The following is a 16,641-nucleotide window of genomic DNA, read 5'->3' on the forward strand; positions in this document are numbered from 1 at the left end:
CTTCACATGTACCCCCAAACCTAAAATACAATAAAATAAATAAATGGGAAAAAAAAAATAAAATACAGGGAGATATACATATTATATTTCCTATGAATTTTAACTTTTCTTGATATTTAACAGCATTCCAGTATCTTAAAGTTATTTTTAATATTAGCTCTGTTATCAAGCATAACAGCCATTTAGCTTGCTCTGTGCTCCCTGGATTTGACAAGCACGGAAGCTGAAGGCCTGAGCTCTTAGTTGCACCCCATTAGAGACCTTCTGGGCCCACTTTTCAACCCTGACAAGGTATCCCATTAAACCATGTCTTTTTTTATTTGCCAAATTTCAGAGATTTGTCATCAGTAACCCCATGAGATTAACCCTTATTTTGCTTTCTTTTTTTGCTTATAAGCTCAAAGTAAATGTTCTACAAATATATTCAATGAAAGAGAAGTATGCCAAATGCTTTATCTGCAGAATTTTCCTACTCACCAAGCAATGCACTCAAAAAAAAAAAAAAAAAAAAAAAAAAAAAAAAAAAAAAAAAAAAAAAAAACGAAATTACTTTAGTAAAGCATATTTCTAGTGAACACACAAAAGTCCCTAGTAATCATCAGATTCTTTTCTAAATGCTTCCAAACCTTCATTAATATTTTATAATTTAGCTAGAAACTAGTCATGTTTATCTATCTTAATTCCTAGAATTTGTTCCTTTTTGAACAATTAAGGCACTACTTGCTCATAGGGCTCATCTCTGGGTATCTTATCTTCATGATTGCTTAAAAATAAAAAAAAATTTACTGACAGTGGCTTTGAGTTTACGTCTGTAAATTATTTTGAGTTAGATTAAGTTAGCCAGATGTTCACTTAAAAGCAAATAAAAAGTAACTATTAACCATAGCAGTAGCTATCTATCCATAGGCAAAGATTTAATGCTTATTAATAACTATAAATTCTGTATTCTTTATATATACATTTTCATTTGAAAATGTGTGTCATATTCAGAAACTAAAATTTTGACAATAATCCAGACCTTAATGATCTCTTGCACAGATAACTAGATAATTACCAAACAAATGTAAAAAAGTCATGTGTTTCTTTTCCAACATTCATGTTTTTCTTAATCAGGTTATAAACCTTTTTTTAAAAAAGGGTTCTCACCTCTCCAGACTCAAGAGCTATTCATTCATAATAAATAATGTACTTTAGATTTGTCTATTTTATATTACCTATGAAAAAGTAAACAAAGTCACTGCCTCAGGATCTTTAGTAAGATATTCTTTGTAAAGATGTGTACATGCAGATGCAATCAAGCATTGCCACAGAGATACATTCTCAGGAATACATTTTGCAAACTTCATAGAGTTGCCTTACATAAACCTGAATGGTAAAGCCCCCTATATACCTAAGCTATATGCCATAGCCTAATGCTCCTAGGCTACAAATCTGTACAGCATGCTATTGTAGTAAATACTGTAGGCAACTATAACACAATGGTATTTGTGTATGAACATGACTAAACATATAAATGGTACAGTAAAATAGAAATATTATCATCTTATGGGAACACCATCCTATATGCCTCCGCTGAAATGTTGTTATGTGGCATATGGCTGAACTTTGTGTTGCATAAAATTAAGATCCCTGAATTCTACTTTATGCACTGTTAATTTGTACAGTAAGTCAAAAATAGAGTATCCTTATTCACTTGAGTATCATTAGATTCTTTATAATTTGCTTATGTTGACACTTATAATTTACTCATGTTGTGAATTGCTTCACAAGTTTAGAGGGTTTACGGGATTTCTAAGATTAAAATTTTATTCTATAGGATAAGGAGGAAATCTAATCTAAAATTAAAAGCTTTTTGCTACTACCTTTTGCTGTGATGTTGCAAACTATTACAAAAACCTAAACTTCATTTAAAGTTGAAATTGGCCAACTACTGGCAACAAAGAATAATAACACGTCATATACTTGATGCATTAAATTCCCTTTTTGCAGAATCCTAAATTTCAAGGTTCAAATTATGAACTATGAAAATTTCAAAGTGTCTTTCTCTCTTTAACCAGGAACTATAAAGGTGAAATAAGGTAACTCACCCATTTGCATTCCTACTATCTAATATGCAAATTATAGTCCAACAAAGGTTTTAATTACACATGAGCCAGGAAAACTTAACTCAGGACAATCTGGTTTTGTTCACCAATCTAAAAGATGTTGATGTCCGTCTCCAACAGAGATAAAATGGGAAGAGAAATTCATATTAATTAAAAAACAATGGCTAATGGCTAATGTTTTCTGAGCATATACTAAGCATCATGAGTTCTTGTTAAGCTTTTAACAGAAAACAGTTTATCAATTAATCTATACAATAACTCTATGAAGTAGGTTTTTGTAAAACCTTACTTGACAGCTCCAGGTGGACCTCATCAATTTTTCTCTGCATTACTATGTCTTACGTACTTTTCTATTACTGTCTATATTAATGACATACGAGTATCACTATGGGCAGTAACAGAGAAAGGTACAATAAGGTCTATCAGGGGTGGCAAGAATGGCTTCACAAGTTTAGAGTTAACGGGATTTATAAGATTAAAAACTAGAAGAGTAAACCAGGAAACATGGCTCAAGTCAAGTCTTCACAGCATACTTTGTTTGACAATGTAAGTTTCCACATTTATTTGAAGCAGTCCTATTCAAATATAAGCTTAAAATGCAATATTAAGACCAGTGTTTTAATTATCACAATTTGAACCGGTGAAAGTCCCACTCCATTTGCTATGAAGAGCTGCAGATTGACTTCACTTGAAACATAACCCCATCCAGAATTAAAATTTTATCATTTAAAAGAATCAACTTCAAGATCATGGTACTTATTTTTTTAATTCCATATATGTAATACCATCTTTAAAAACTTATCACATCATTATACTTTTATACATGTTTTTTGTCCCCTAAATTTATAATGAGTCCATAATGAGAAGTAAAGCGTGTCTTATTTTTTTGAATCCCAAGCCACATTGTGCCTGGCCCAATACAGATGCTTAATAGCTACTCAGTGAAATTTATTATAGAATCTGAAACATGCATTGGCTGCTAAGGAGAGAATAAAAGGAGATTTCAGATTACATATTTCCATTCTCCAGGAGAAAGATTCACTAAGGTCTGAAAACTTGTGTGTCATCAGACAGAAGACACGAAGGTCAGGGAAAACTGATCAGGCCTCTTTACGGCCTGGATGACCTACAACTCCAACACCCTTCCACTCCTGCTTTAAGTCCAGGTTCAAACACAAAGATGCAACTGTGTGAATCAGTAATCCCTCTTCCCACAAATCTCTCTGCCAGAAAAGAGAGGAGACATTAGAGCATTAATAACATGTGGAAAAGATACATCCCTTGTAATAAGTTTACATTTCTGTTGATTCCACTGTCACGTCTACGTGTAATTACTCCATGCTCGTCCCTAAGAGTCTATCAGATCATTTTTCAAACACAAATCAACTTTCGTTTTTTTAGGCTCCCTAGACACAGGAAGATACCCATTTCATTGCAGGCACTGAGAACAATGTTAGACTTAAAAGTTTTAATTGAAGTTAAAAATAACACCTATTTTCTCCCAAGTACTTTAAAATGTTAGAAACCATAGAGTAGTGTCAGAAGCAACCCTAGAGAACATTTAATTACGTCCATCCACTACACAAATTTCCCACAATATCCTTGATCCAATCTCAGCTCAAAATTATTCCTTAGGATTATACTGTTGTAGTTTTTAATCTATAAATATTTACTGGATGCCTGTTGTGTAACACTACACTATGCAATGGTGGAACAGCAATAAACAAAACAGAAAAATTAACATCTGCTTTCATGGAGATTGGAGAGAAACTCTACACTCAAGCGGAGAGAAACAATCAATAAGTAATTCTGCCTTCATGGAGATTACACTCGAGTGGAGAGAAGCAATCAATAAGTCACATAACTATTAAGTGTTTTGGATAATGAAACTGCTACAGAGAAACATAAAGCAGGGAAAGCCAGTGGTGGGGGCTGCAACTTGAAGCCGAGTGATCAAAGAAGGCCCTGATAAGAGATGCTTGAGGAGGCACAAGAGAGAAAGGGAAAGCGTGCTCCAGGTTCTGGGGAAGAGGCTTCCCAGCAGAAGAAACTGCACACAAAAAGGTCTGGAAGGATGTCTAGTGTGTTCCTAGAGGCAGGGGCAGCTGAAAAGGAGGGAAGAAAAAGCAGTAGGAAATCAAGTCAAAGAAGAAGTGGGGATGGGCAAGATCCCATGGAGTGCTGCAGACCACCAGCTTTTACTCTGAGGTGAGGAGCTAAACAAAAATCTGAATGTGAAGTAAAACAATGATTAAAAAGGGAAGAGTAAAAAAATAAAATGTAAAGGCCCTTTGCCATATGTAAACTAAACATACACCTTTATTCCTTCTTCCAAACTCTATGTCCAGCCGTAATTTTTTAGGTAGCTGCAATCAATGTGTCCATACAACTAGGTTCTATTTTTTGGGCTTATTATTTGCGGAATGTGTGTATCTAAAGTCTACAGGGTTTTTTTTGTTTGTTTAATGTCAATTCGATGTGGTCTAACTAATCATTTCCCAATCGCTAGGCACTTGGAGGTTCCTCCCAGCTTTTTAAAATTACATATCGCACGTCTATAAATACCTTTATACAAAATTAGTCTTTTTTTATTCGAACATGTATTTATTTAGAAGGCACACTAACAGCATGATGATAAATTGTCATTCCCAAACTTGTACCAAGAAGCACATAATTTTTTTAATGTGTTGTTCTTCACAAGTAATTTAAGTATAACATTATTATCATTTGGTCCTTGAGTCAAAGGTGACATTTAGATTCTTCAGGTTTGAGGCATTTAGTAACACTATTGTCTAGTCAGGCAGAGGAAAGAAATTCAAAAGCAGTTTCTTTTTCTTCTGTCAGTTTCTTTGCAGTCAGATCCATCTTCTCACGTGAGAAATCATTACAGGGAGAACTTCAATGAACTTCCAGGTCTTATTCTTGATTACAATAGAGAATGAGTAGAGCAGATCATCAGGAACACCATAGGAGTTGCCATCAGAGATAACACCCATGGACACAAACTCTCCCTCTGGGGTTCCAAACCAGATGTCCCTGACATGGTCTCAGATGGCTTTTGCAGCAGATATTGCACTGGGCAGTTTTCGAGCCTTGATGACAGCAGCGCCACGCTGCTACACAGCCTTGAGCTAGTTGTCATCTTTCAGAGCTTCATAAACACCAACTTCCTTTCCTTGCAATTTCACCTTGGCACGGTTTCCCCAGATAATGACATTCTTTACATCATGAGCAGTCACACAAGTTCAGCAATTTGAGCTTTAGCTCGGTTGTGATCCAAATGGGTCAGGCAACTCAAGTTCTCCCTGGGGATGGATGGAACTGACTTGGAGGCAGTCAGGCAGTTGGTATTGGCTGGATTACCCACAACAATAACCTTAACTGACTTCTTTGCATATTTATCCAAGGCCGCACCCTGGAATTTGAAGATTTTCACGTTTGCTTTCAGTAAATCTTTTCTCTCCATGCCCTCCCTTCTTGGCATGGAGCCTACGAGAACGGCCACATCTAGGTCTTTGAAGGCAACCTCTTCATTATCTGCTGCGATGACATCTTTCAGGAGGGGAAGAGCACAGTCTTGAAGTTCCATTAGGACACCGTCCAGGACACTCATCATGGGGGTGATATCCAACAGCACAAGAATTATAGGCTGGTCTTTACCAAAGACAGGTCCATTTCCAATACTGTACAGCAGTGAATATGCAATCTGACCAGTGCTCCAGTCACAAAAACTCTGATTGGTTCAGACACGACTGAAAACTGCGAGCACAATTTCAACGCCTGCAAAATGAATCTCAGAGCATCAGGTCACCTCTGCTGCAGAATTCACTCAGTTTTTCTTTATTTCCTTATATTATAAAGCCTCAAGTGAAATTTCCAGATCAAAGAATTATTAGTAATTTTACAATTGAACTGCAAGAGCAATGACCTAGCCATATTAACCCCTGTATTCCAACTATTTACTTCAGTGTATATCAGTAATTCAAAATAAATGTATTGAATGAAGAACAAATGAAGCATGTTAAACATGTCAGCTTTTTATCTACAACAGTCTCTATAGAAAATTATTCCAATTTATTTTGCAACCAGAAAATATTTTCCTAGGCAGCAACTTAGCCATGAGTTTTTAATTTGCTAATTTAGTAAGTATGGTGTTCTCTTAATTTTCACCTCTAATTAGTAACAAGGCTTAACACTTTCCCAAGAGTATTTACTAACTGTATTTTTCTTGTCGTAAATAGTCTATGTAGTATACTTTGAGGATAAACATCTTTTCTTTTAGGTAAATCAATTTACCACAATATTTGGAGGTTTTAAAAATTATAATAAAAGATGTCATAAATACAGATAAGAAAAAAAACCTCCATTAGTAGAGACTCTTAAACCAATATACTACAGAGAATGAGACCTAAATTTCATTTACATGATTTTAAATTCATATTCCTATTTCCTTTGTCAGTTACTTCTTTCTTTTCCCTGTTGTCCTGATTTGCTCAATACTGAACTTTTCCAAACAGTTGGAGCTATCACTGGAATTCTGAATCTGTTCCATTCATCCTATTCTTGTTTTAATAATATATATCATATACCCTATATAGTATATACATATTATTTATTTGCAGTAATTACTTCAAACTACTGTCTTACTACTGTTCCCCCAATCTGATTACAACCATTTTGTCAAATTCTAGAAATTATCGTGTTGAGATTTTCACTACTGGTACATTAAATACTAATTTAGGAAACATTATGGTGTCGATATTTAGCTCTCACAATCAAAAACTGGATTTATCAGCTGAGTACGGTAGTGCACATCTGTAATCCCAGCACTCTGGGAGGCCGAAGCAGGCAGATCACTTGAGGTCAGGAGTTCAAGACTAACGCGGCCAACATGGTAAAACTTTGTCTCTACTAAAAATATAAAAATTAGCTGGTTGTGGTGGCGGGTGCCTGTAATCCCAGCTACTCAGAAGGCTGAGGCAGGAGAATCGCTTGAACCTGGGAAGCAAAGGGTGCAGTGAGCCAAGATCACCCCACTGCACTCCAGTCTGGGGAACAAAGAGTAAAACTCTGCCTCAAAACAAACAAACAAACAAAAAAAAACTGGATTTATCATATAATAGAGAGGTAGGGCACATGCTGGCTCTTGGTCAGAAATCTGGGTTTAAATCTCAGCACTATAACTAACAGTGCTAATTTCCCTAATTTCTCTGCACTTCCTTTAATTCATACTTAAACTAAGGAAAACACTAATGTTCCTAATTAATGAGTGCATGCAAACACATACACATATAGGCATAAAGAATAGACTTTGTTTTAGAGTCTACTTTTTATAACACCTCTGTTAAGCTGCTAAAAAGTATTATATCTTGGGAAATGAAGACTATACATTTTCACAATGAATGTATTCTAGGGAACAAAATGACATATTCCTAGAAGTAAAATTTAGTATTTTATGAGAATTCCCAAAAACCTTACTCTCAAGGGACATGACAAATGACTCCAACAATTTTAGTTTTGCGAGCATTTAGCAAAAAAAGACAAATAGGACCACATCAAACTTAAAAAACTGCACATCAAAGGGAAAAAAACTGCACAAACAACAGGGAAAAGGCAACCAATGGAATGAAAGAAAACATTTGCAAATTATATATCCGACGGGGGTTAATATTCAGAACACATAATAACTTCTACAACTCAACAGCAACAGAAATAAACCAATTAAAGATAGGTAAAGGACTTAAAAATACAATAAACAATTTTCCAAAGAAGATATACAAATGTACAAGTGGTCAACAAGCCTATGAAAAAATGTTCTACATCACTCATCCTAAGATAAATGTAAATCAAAACCACCATGATATATCACTTCATAGCCATGAGATGGCCACTGCCAAAAGAAAACAAAACATCAAATGTTGGTGAGAATGTGGAGAAACTGGAAACCGGTATGCTGTTGGAGGCAATATAAAATGTTGCCACTACAGAAAATGGGATAGAGGTTCCTCAAAATATTAGAAATGGAACTACTACATGGGCCAGCAATCCCAATTCTGGGTATATATCCAAAAGAATTCAAAGAAGGATCTCAAAGAGATGTTTGCACTCCCATCTTCATTGCAGCATTATCCACAACAGCCAAGAGGCAGAGGCAACTCAAAGGTCTATCAACAGATGAATGGATAGATTAAATGCCGCCCCCTTCACACACACAATGGAATATTTCACAGCCTTTAAAAAGAAGGAAATTCTATCACATGCTACACCATGGATGAACCTCAAATAAAGTAAGCCAACAAAGGGCAAACACTGCATGAAGTATCCAGAGAAATAAGAATCACAGAAACAGAAAGTAGAAAGGTGGGTTGCCAAGGGATAGGGCAGAGAGGCTGGGGAATTTGTGTTGAATAGACATAGTGTTTCAGTTTTGCAAGATAAAAATGTTCTAGAGCTCTGTTGTGCAACAATGTGAATATCTTTAACTACTGAACTGTATGCCTTAAAATAGTTAAAAGTATAAATTTAATGTGTTCTTTACCACCATAAAAAAAATCTATACTAAAACAAACAAAAGTAACGTCCACATAACATATCATGGTCAAGACCAATTATGCCAGTTTCAGGGAGGAGTGTCACAGACTGGGAAGCCATACCTCTTGGGTGTGAACTCCGGCCCCATCCAATAGTTTTCATGATCATGAGAAAGTTACATCATCTCTTTCTGCCTAAATATCCTTATCTTAAAATAAAGGTAACCGTATTATCCCCCTGGGTTACGATGAAGACTATGTGAATTAGTATGTGCAAAATGTTTAGCAGTATAAGCATTCAACAAGTCTTAGGTACTATTTCCAGGGTGTTGCCAGCTAAGCCAATTGCCAAACCACACCCTGGCACGAGGATGGACTGCCTAGACTTCTCCCAGCGCAGGTCAGGGAGGTGCTGAAATCAGAAGAACACAGGTGCCATCACTCACTGGTGACCAGCTGTCATGGTGCTTGGCCCTGCTGTGAAACAATGCTCCTGCCACATGGCCTTGGACACATGCTGCAGACCATCCCATTTCAAATGGCGGCCTTTAATAAAAGGCCTAACTAGAAAATATGTAGCACTCTCTTGAGTTTAGAAGAACCTGTAAAACTTTTTTCTCGCTTTCTACAACCAGAGAAATTAAATTTTATATGTGGGAAAAGTCTGAGGCTTTTCTGGTGAATACCGATTTTTCTCCTGACACTGGAAGTTTTGATACTATCAGCAATAGCTGCTATTAGAAGTGTTGCTACTATTTATTGACTCTGATAGGTCACAGGACAAAGAAAGGCAAAGAAATGGAAAAAGATGTACACAAGAAAGATGTAAAAAGGAACCAAGCTCAATAAGAGAAAAAGAAAATCAGAATCATGTGATTTTGGGTAAAGACAGCAAAGACTGCTTGATATTCCAGTTCTCTGAGCAGTTTCTACATCATTAAAGGTGTTCAAACCAAAGATGTTAGTGTGAAGTCAGTTAACTTTGACTGTGTTCTTACTTTAAATTTATAAACCACAAGAGGGAAAAATGAATGAATGAAAGAGAACAATGTTTTCCAAGGAAGTCATGTGAACAATTTCACATAACTCATGTTAACAGACTTATCTTGAAGAGGGTGTTGCTATACTACTAGGCAAACACAATTAGATCATAATCCTCACTATAAATGCAACGTCAGTCCTGCTGCTGCCAGACTGAAAAGGGGAGGGAACAAAGCTGTTAATGTGTATAAAACAAGGAAATACAAGAAGTCAAAGGGGCTTTATTTTGTGTGTCAGTTTCATACCAGTAGGGAGCATAAATCCAATAAAGATGTCCTGCCTCCAAAGACAGAAACTGGGGAGTAGTGGAAAAAAACAAATTTAATCACCTCCCCAAAAACTGTATATTAGCTGAGTAAGTATCTGAAAATTAGCAGCTTCTGCCCAGCTATGCTTATCTTAAATGAAATTATTTGTTGACACTGATCTCAAAATTGCATTTTTTTTGATCAAACAAGATTTTACATTCCATTTGCAATGAGGAAGAATTCAAAGTGCTGTTTGAAAAAAAAAAAGTGATATTTTTAAAAGTATTACTCAACAGGCCATAATATACTAATTATAAGCTGCAATATACAGCTACAAATTATGTTCCAGTAGAGGGAGTCCTGAAACAGGGGCTGGCAGAGGAGAAACTGTTGTAAATCTAAGGTTAATTCAATGAATCCAGTGCTGTATAAGCTAGTATGTCAATTCTCAGGAAAGGTTTTGAATACTGGTGACTATCAAATTTAGAGACTTCTTGATATTCCCTCCACAAGCCCTAAATCGCCACTTAAAATGAGCAGTAGAATAAATGCCAACACCAGGAAGAAACGGCTAATGGGTATGCTTTTGCGCTGACTGTGTACATGCTAACAGTGATAACAGCACTATGCTCTTGTACTTTGTCTTTTCTAGACAATTTCTTATGTGTTATGCATGGGAGATACATGGTCACAGACAATGAAGCAAAGAAGCAAACTCATATTCTTCAATCCTGTTGTAACTGAGCATACTTAAAAACCTTGATTATAATACTGCTAAACACCTGCAAATGGGATTGTGAGTAAAGAACCTACAAAATGAGATTAACCCTGTTAGGATACAATCATTTCTGGGATGGAAAATGTATGTCCTATTTGAAATGTGAGTTTTCAACTTTAAAACGTTCAGGTGATCATGGTAGCAGGCGGAGACAATGGAGGAAGTCTAGTGTCAGGACTCAAGTGTAAGAGAAAAATAAACTAGAGGAACCAAAGGTGCCTCTGGTAAACCAAAAAAGAAAAAAGAAAAAAAAAAAAGGAAATCCAAACTAGTGCCCTATTTAAAACAGGCACTCAGTAATTTTGTTACAACTAGTCAAGAAAACTGAACACTTAAGACAAATACACATAACCCTGACTTCTGATACTTAACATCTTTTATACCATTCATTTAATACCCATTAATAACTACTCTACTCCTTGTTTCTTCAGCTTTGTCAAAGGTTTCTGCTGAAGGGTCCACTGACTCCTCCAATGTCAGTAATTCATGGTCACGTGGTATGCTTTACCCATCCTGTAGTAGCCATTTCAGCAAAGGATTGCTAATTCCCAAAATTTCTAAGATATGAGAAGGTTTAGGGCAGAAAGTAAAAGAGCTTAAAAGCTTAATGGGAAAAGCACCCTCACGTATCAGATTCAAGGCATGTTTAATCTGATTACATTATTTACTGTTAAAAGCCTCTAAAGGCTCTCCTTGCATAGGCAGGGCCAAATACACCATATTCAGCCTAATGCCTCCAAAACATTCCAGTCTCATGACCCCTCCATCACCACCCCTCACTCGCCTATGCTTCAAATACTGCTTTTTCTGTGCCTTTACACCAGCTATTAACTCCACCTTAAATGCCCAGTAGGGTAATAGGGCAAAAGACTCAAGATATTTTTTAATCCTGTCTCTGTAATCAGTGACCTTGCCATTTAACTATTTCCATACCCCACAAAAGGGAAATCATTTCCCAGACTCAGGAAGATTAAATGAGGTAATATGTGTAAAGTACTACCACTAGGCCTGACACATACTAAAGCACTAAATAAGCACTTTTCTGGCTTCATCTATATCATCTACTGAACACCCACTCACTCTTCAAACCCTATTCTGAATATCCCACTGTAGAACCTTCCTCAATCCTGTGTTCTATTTTTTTCCCCTAAAAGAATCAACTGGTCGACCACTCACTCTTCGGTGTGTCATCTGGCACTACAGAGAAATGTCTATTTTAATTGCTTGTTTATGTATCTTTCTACTCCATTACAGAATGAACACCTCCAGGGTGGGATTTTTATCTATCTAATTACTGCCTACCCCATATCTGACAGAATCAATAAAGGCAGCTTAATTAACAAGTGTTGAATAGATGAATGTTTTCATTCAACTATTACAACCAAAAGCTGAAGCTGGCCTTTCAAATACTTTGATAATGCACTATTTTTGTGTTTTGAAAAGAGAAATCCTAACTTAAAGTACTACCCAACCAGCAATGGAATTTGTTGGTTTTCTTTTTTTCATTTCTGCTCACCATTCATTTATTCAACAAGTATCTCCTATGTGGCAGGAATAGATCAGCAAACAAAATGAACAGAATCCCTGACCCACATGGGCCTTATATTTACCACAGGTAAACGTGTGGAGGAAAGACGTTCTTACAGCAAACTTGTCTGAAAAAGCTATCAGAAGCCACATTTTGTTATTCATCAACATTTACTAAATATCATAAAGACAAAACAATAAATCCCTGACTACACATAAAATTTAACTACTTAAAAAAATAGCATAAAATTAACCCAGATTTTGTGTACCAACCAAGCAAACTGATTTAATGTTCCTCAAAAAACACTCATGTTAGAAACCCATTTCCTTACAGCAGAAAAAGAAAAGAAAATGGGCTTCTATTCTGAGAGGTATGTTTCTGGAAGTGAGATGGGCCACACCAGAACTGAATGGAGACCATACCTAAACTGGCCTTCTCTGTTGAACCAGCCAGCCCAGAGACCACAGAATGAGGCTGCAAGACAGAGGCCTCCACAGCTCTTGCACACCAACACTTTCAATCTGATCTCCTCTATTGCTGCTTCCATCTATTCCCCAAGTATGCCCTATGCTTTCCTTCCTTTACTCATTTTATCCCTTGCTTAGAAGGCCCTTTCCTTGTTTCTGTTAAAATACTGACATGTCAACATACAATTTCCAACGGTAAAAGCTTCTGGCTTCCCTCTGCTGGGGATAACTGTGCCCTCTCTGAATTCATCAGCCATCTCTGAGAACCTCTCTTACATAGCTTAGCAAGTTCTGTTGCTTTGTCCCACCTTGCTACGTTTACTGAAATATAATACATTCTCCTCACTGCTTTGCTCACAACATCTGGCAGGGGACTTTACATAGAACAGGGGTTCGATTTGCAGGTCAGATATAAGAGTAAACATAATGCCCAAAATTTTACCAAATACTTGAAAATACTAGAAAGCTTCATTTAGAGAGCTCTGCAAAGCATGATTCAATTTCAAAATTACAAAAAAGATTCCAGTTGACAGAACAAATCTTACTGCCTAAAATGATGTTATTTCTATTGCAGAGCAACAAAAAAGTCCAGATGTTGCAAGCAGACAATGCTGAGAAAAGAATCGTGGTCGCTGGGCTTTAAAAGCGGATTATTTGTTGAAGGGTCCTGCAGGCACAGGTAGTTTCCACACACAGAGGTTTCATTGCAGCTGGATTTTTTTTTAATCACTTTGGACATTTTTGTGCCAACTTAATAAGTTACTGAGAGCCTTGCCCTACCTTTGCTAATTAGCAGTACAATAAACAAGCAAAAGCAAGGTCACTACGGACAAACTTTGGATATACAATGCTGTGAACTGGGTTTTAAGCTCATGGTTCCCACATGTGGAGTTGAATATATGGCCTTTGCTTCCCCTCAGAACCCACAGAGAAAGGGAGAAAAGCACAAACATCAAACAAGTGGTGAATACACAGATCAGCAGCAGCGCCAGGTTTAAAGCGCTTTCATCAAGCCCCAGCCATAGGGAAGAAATACTTCAACAGCACCCCGAGGGAAACAAAAAACTGAATTATGAAATGAAACATTAAAAACACATCAGCGGTGTGCCTTAGAAAAATTACTAGTGATATTTAAGTCACAAACCCCCCCACTTTCCCTCAAAAGTGCTTTCTAATAATACTAAGCACATTCCAAATAGCTTCCCTCTGCCAAAAACTTGACAATTGTACCTCCCCTGCTCAGCAACCAGGGTGGAAAAAAAAAAAAAAAAAAAATCAATGCCTGGAGAAACTTAATGGCTTCATTTTTGAAGTAAATTCCAAACATTTATCTTGCTGGGCATTTATCCACAGGGGGAGTAGCTCCTAAATGAATTTAGGAAGTAAGCATGACCTTTAATAGATAATTTGGTTTCCAACTGGAAAGCAGGAGAGGCAAAACAAAGAGGAGGATGAAGGAAAATGGATTCAAATGAAAAAGTTGGAGAAACAGAGGAGAACGGAATTTACTTGGGAAAAGAATGAACGCTGAAAGGCAATACAAAAAGCATAAAAGCAAAAGGAGATGCCATCTCAAGACAAATGTTAGAGAAGGAAAGAGGGCAGGCGTAGCTCATAAACCTTTCAGAGTCCAGAATTACTTAACTCTAAAAATATCTCACTGTGACTTGACAACTGACTAGGTTCCAGGCTGGGAGCTCTAGAAAAGGAAAGGGGCTAGCAGTGGAGAGACAAGGTGTGACAGTGCAAGAAAGTAGAGACCCTCGTAAGCTCAAGATGCAGCATCAGGTTAGGCTGGATCAAGGAAAAAGCTGGCGCTCAGCTGGGTTCCTGGAAGTGCTGAGAGGCAACAACCATTCGGACTGAGTGGTCCGAGGGCGATCAAAGATTCCACGTGGGCTCGAGGGAGACTACAGTGACCCCCCCCACCATGTCCCCACTTTCCCGGAGAGCCTAGGAGGCTGGACCAACAAACAGATGGGCTCTGGAGGCCAGAGAAGTGGAGGATTCTCTGACCCGGCGAGACCCGACGGGGACCCAGATGGGCAAGAGGTACGAAACGCCCACGGTCAAGGGCAGTGACACTGAGGTCCCGGGCGCCCCTCGCGGAGCCCGAACTCACCGATGCCGAGCCCCACGACCAGGCGGCCGGCGAGCAGCGTCTCCTTGTTGTTGGCGGCGGCCAGCACCGCGGAGCCGGCGGTGAAGAGGGCACTGGCCAGGAGGATGGCAGCGCGGCGGCCGAAGACGCCGTTGAGGGCTCCTCCGGCCAGCGCCGAGACGGCGGCCGCCCCCACCGTGCTGGACACCAGCAGCTCCTGCCACAGCGCGTCCAGGCTGAGCTGCCGCTTGAGCAGCAGCATGGCCCCCGACACCACCCCGGTGTCATAGCCAAACAGGAAGCCGCCGAGCGCGGAGAAGACGGCCACCACGTACACGAAGGCGGGGGTCTCGTCCTGCTGGAACTGCCGCCGCGCCGCGCGCTCCAGGTCCCCGACGCCGCCGCCGCCGCCGCCCGCGCCCGCGCTCTGCAGGCTGGTGCTCGACTCGGCGGCCGCCAGGAGGCTGCACTCCCCGGCCGCGCTCGCCGCGTCCGGCTCCTGCTGCTTCCTGCGCCGCTCGCCCATGAGGCTGCTCAGGCTCCGCAGCGTGTACTCCACATTCTCGCTCGCCTTGCGGGACATAGGGCAGGGGCCCGGGGCTGCCCGGGGGGACGCGGCTCCGCGGGCCGGCGGTCTCGGCGAGCTGGACAGCCCGAGCCGGCGGGAGCAACCGCCGCCGCCTTCCTCCTCCCGGCTTCCGCTCCGGCTGCCACAGCAGCAGCCGCCGCCACGGCCGCTGCGGGGAGAAAGTTGCTGCCCGCCGCGCTCTGGCGCTGCGGAGTTGGAGCCCGGCGGGTCTCACTCCACACTCACGCCCAGCGCCTGCCGAGCTGGCGCTGCGGAGTGGGCGGGAGGCGGGGCTGCGGGTCACGTGCAACCCTGGGCCGGCGGGGCGGGGCCCGGGAAGCGTCCCGCCCCCTCCCTGGGTGGGGCCAGATTCAGCCCGCCCCAGACCCCTAAAACCCGCCTTCCCGGTGGGTGCGACCTCTGACCTAGGCTCCTTAACTTAGGGCCCTGGCAACTGTATGGAATTATCCCGGGCTTCGGAGCTGCAGCGGTGGAGCAAGCCAATGTGGAGATGCCAGGTAACAGGCTTCCAGACTGAGGAAGCCACCCAAAATGTTTAAGCTGTTGGGAGGGAAGGGAGAGAGCCCGTAAACCAGCCTGACTCTCCTTCCAGCAGCCTGGAGATAAGGCTGGAAAAGGGCTGAAAAAATTCTAGAATAACACCTACCAAGTACCCTTCCTTTTATAGCATTGTGACATTACCCAGCGGGGTCTGCTTCCCTGGCATTAAATGTGTTTGTTCTGGAGCAATTCAGGACTGCATTTCCCCGTTTCTATAGCTAGTTTCCACTCTCATCGCCATCCCTCCTCAATTTATGCTTGTTTTAAAGGAATGGTACATTTGATTCTTTGAGGACAGAGATAACATATCTTCTGGGGTGAATCCCAAACCTCCTTCCATGGATCCCTGACTTGTAAAAAGAAATTTCACATATATGCATTCCACCCGTGTAAAAAGTAATTCCCAGTAATAGAAAACCCAAGATTCGGCAGGCAGTCTCCACCTCTCTGCCCCAACATGCTAACCAAAAGGTAGGATATCTTCTGCCCTGGGAATCCTCGCTGTTGCCCTCGATGAGGCACTATTTTAACTGCCTTATTTACTTGAAACAAAGACATTATTTGCAACCAAATTTTTTATACTGTTGAGTGAATTGACAATTGTTGGTTCATTTGGGTTTCTTGGGTATTTTTCCCCTTTTGATTTAAATGTTTTGTAAATTATATAGTTCTGCATCAGGGGCTAAATTTTGTTTTTGAGACAGTCTTGCTCTC

At 39.8% G+C, this 16,641-nt stretch overlaps 1 protein-coding gene and 1 pseudogene across 2 annotated transcripts in view; both read right to left on the minus strand.

Annotated features, from left to right (window-relative positions):
• SLC2A13 (solute carrier family 2 member 13) overlaps positions 1–15,655 on the minus strand; it is a 351,864-nt gene extending 336,209 nt beyond the window's left edge. Inside the window, exon 1 of the mRNA XM_017512770.2 lies at positions 14,820–15,655. Coding sequence (XP_017368259.1) covers positions 14,820–15,381 — 562 coding nt within the window. The 5' untranslated portion in view covers positions 15,382–15,655. The remainder of the gene's footprint in view (positions 1–14,819) is intronic.
• Positions 4,696–5,954, minus strand: LOC108292117 (annotated as a pseudogene). The gene has a single exon (XR_005197462.1). The product of XR_005197462.1 is annotated as a malate dehydrogenase, cytoplasmic-like (transcript).
• Positions 15,656–16,641: the final 986 nt, after the last annotated feature.

Source organism: Cebus imitator, unplaced genomic scaffold, assembly GCF_001604975.1.
Source record: "Cebus imitator isolate Cc_AM_T3 unplaced genomic scaffold, Cebus_imitator-1.0 Scaffold477, whole genome shotgun sequence".
Classification (NCBI taxonomy): Eukaryota; Metazoa; Chordata; class Mammalia; order Primates; family Cebidae; genus Cebus; species Cebus imitator.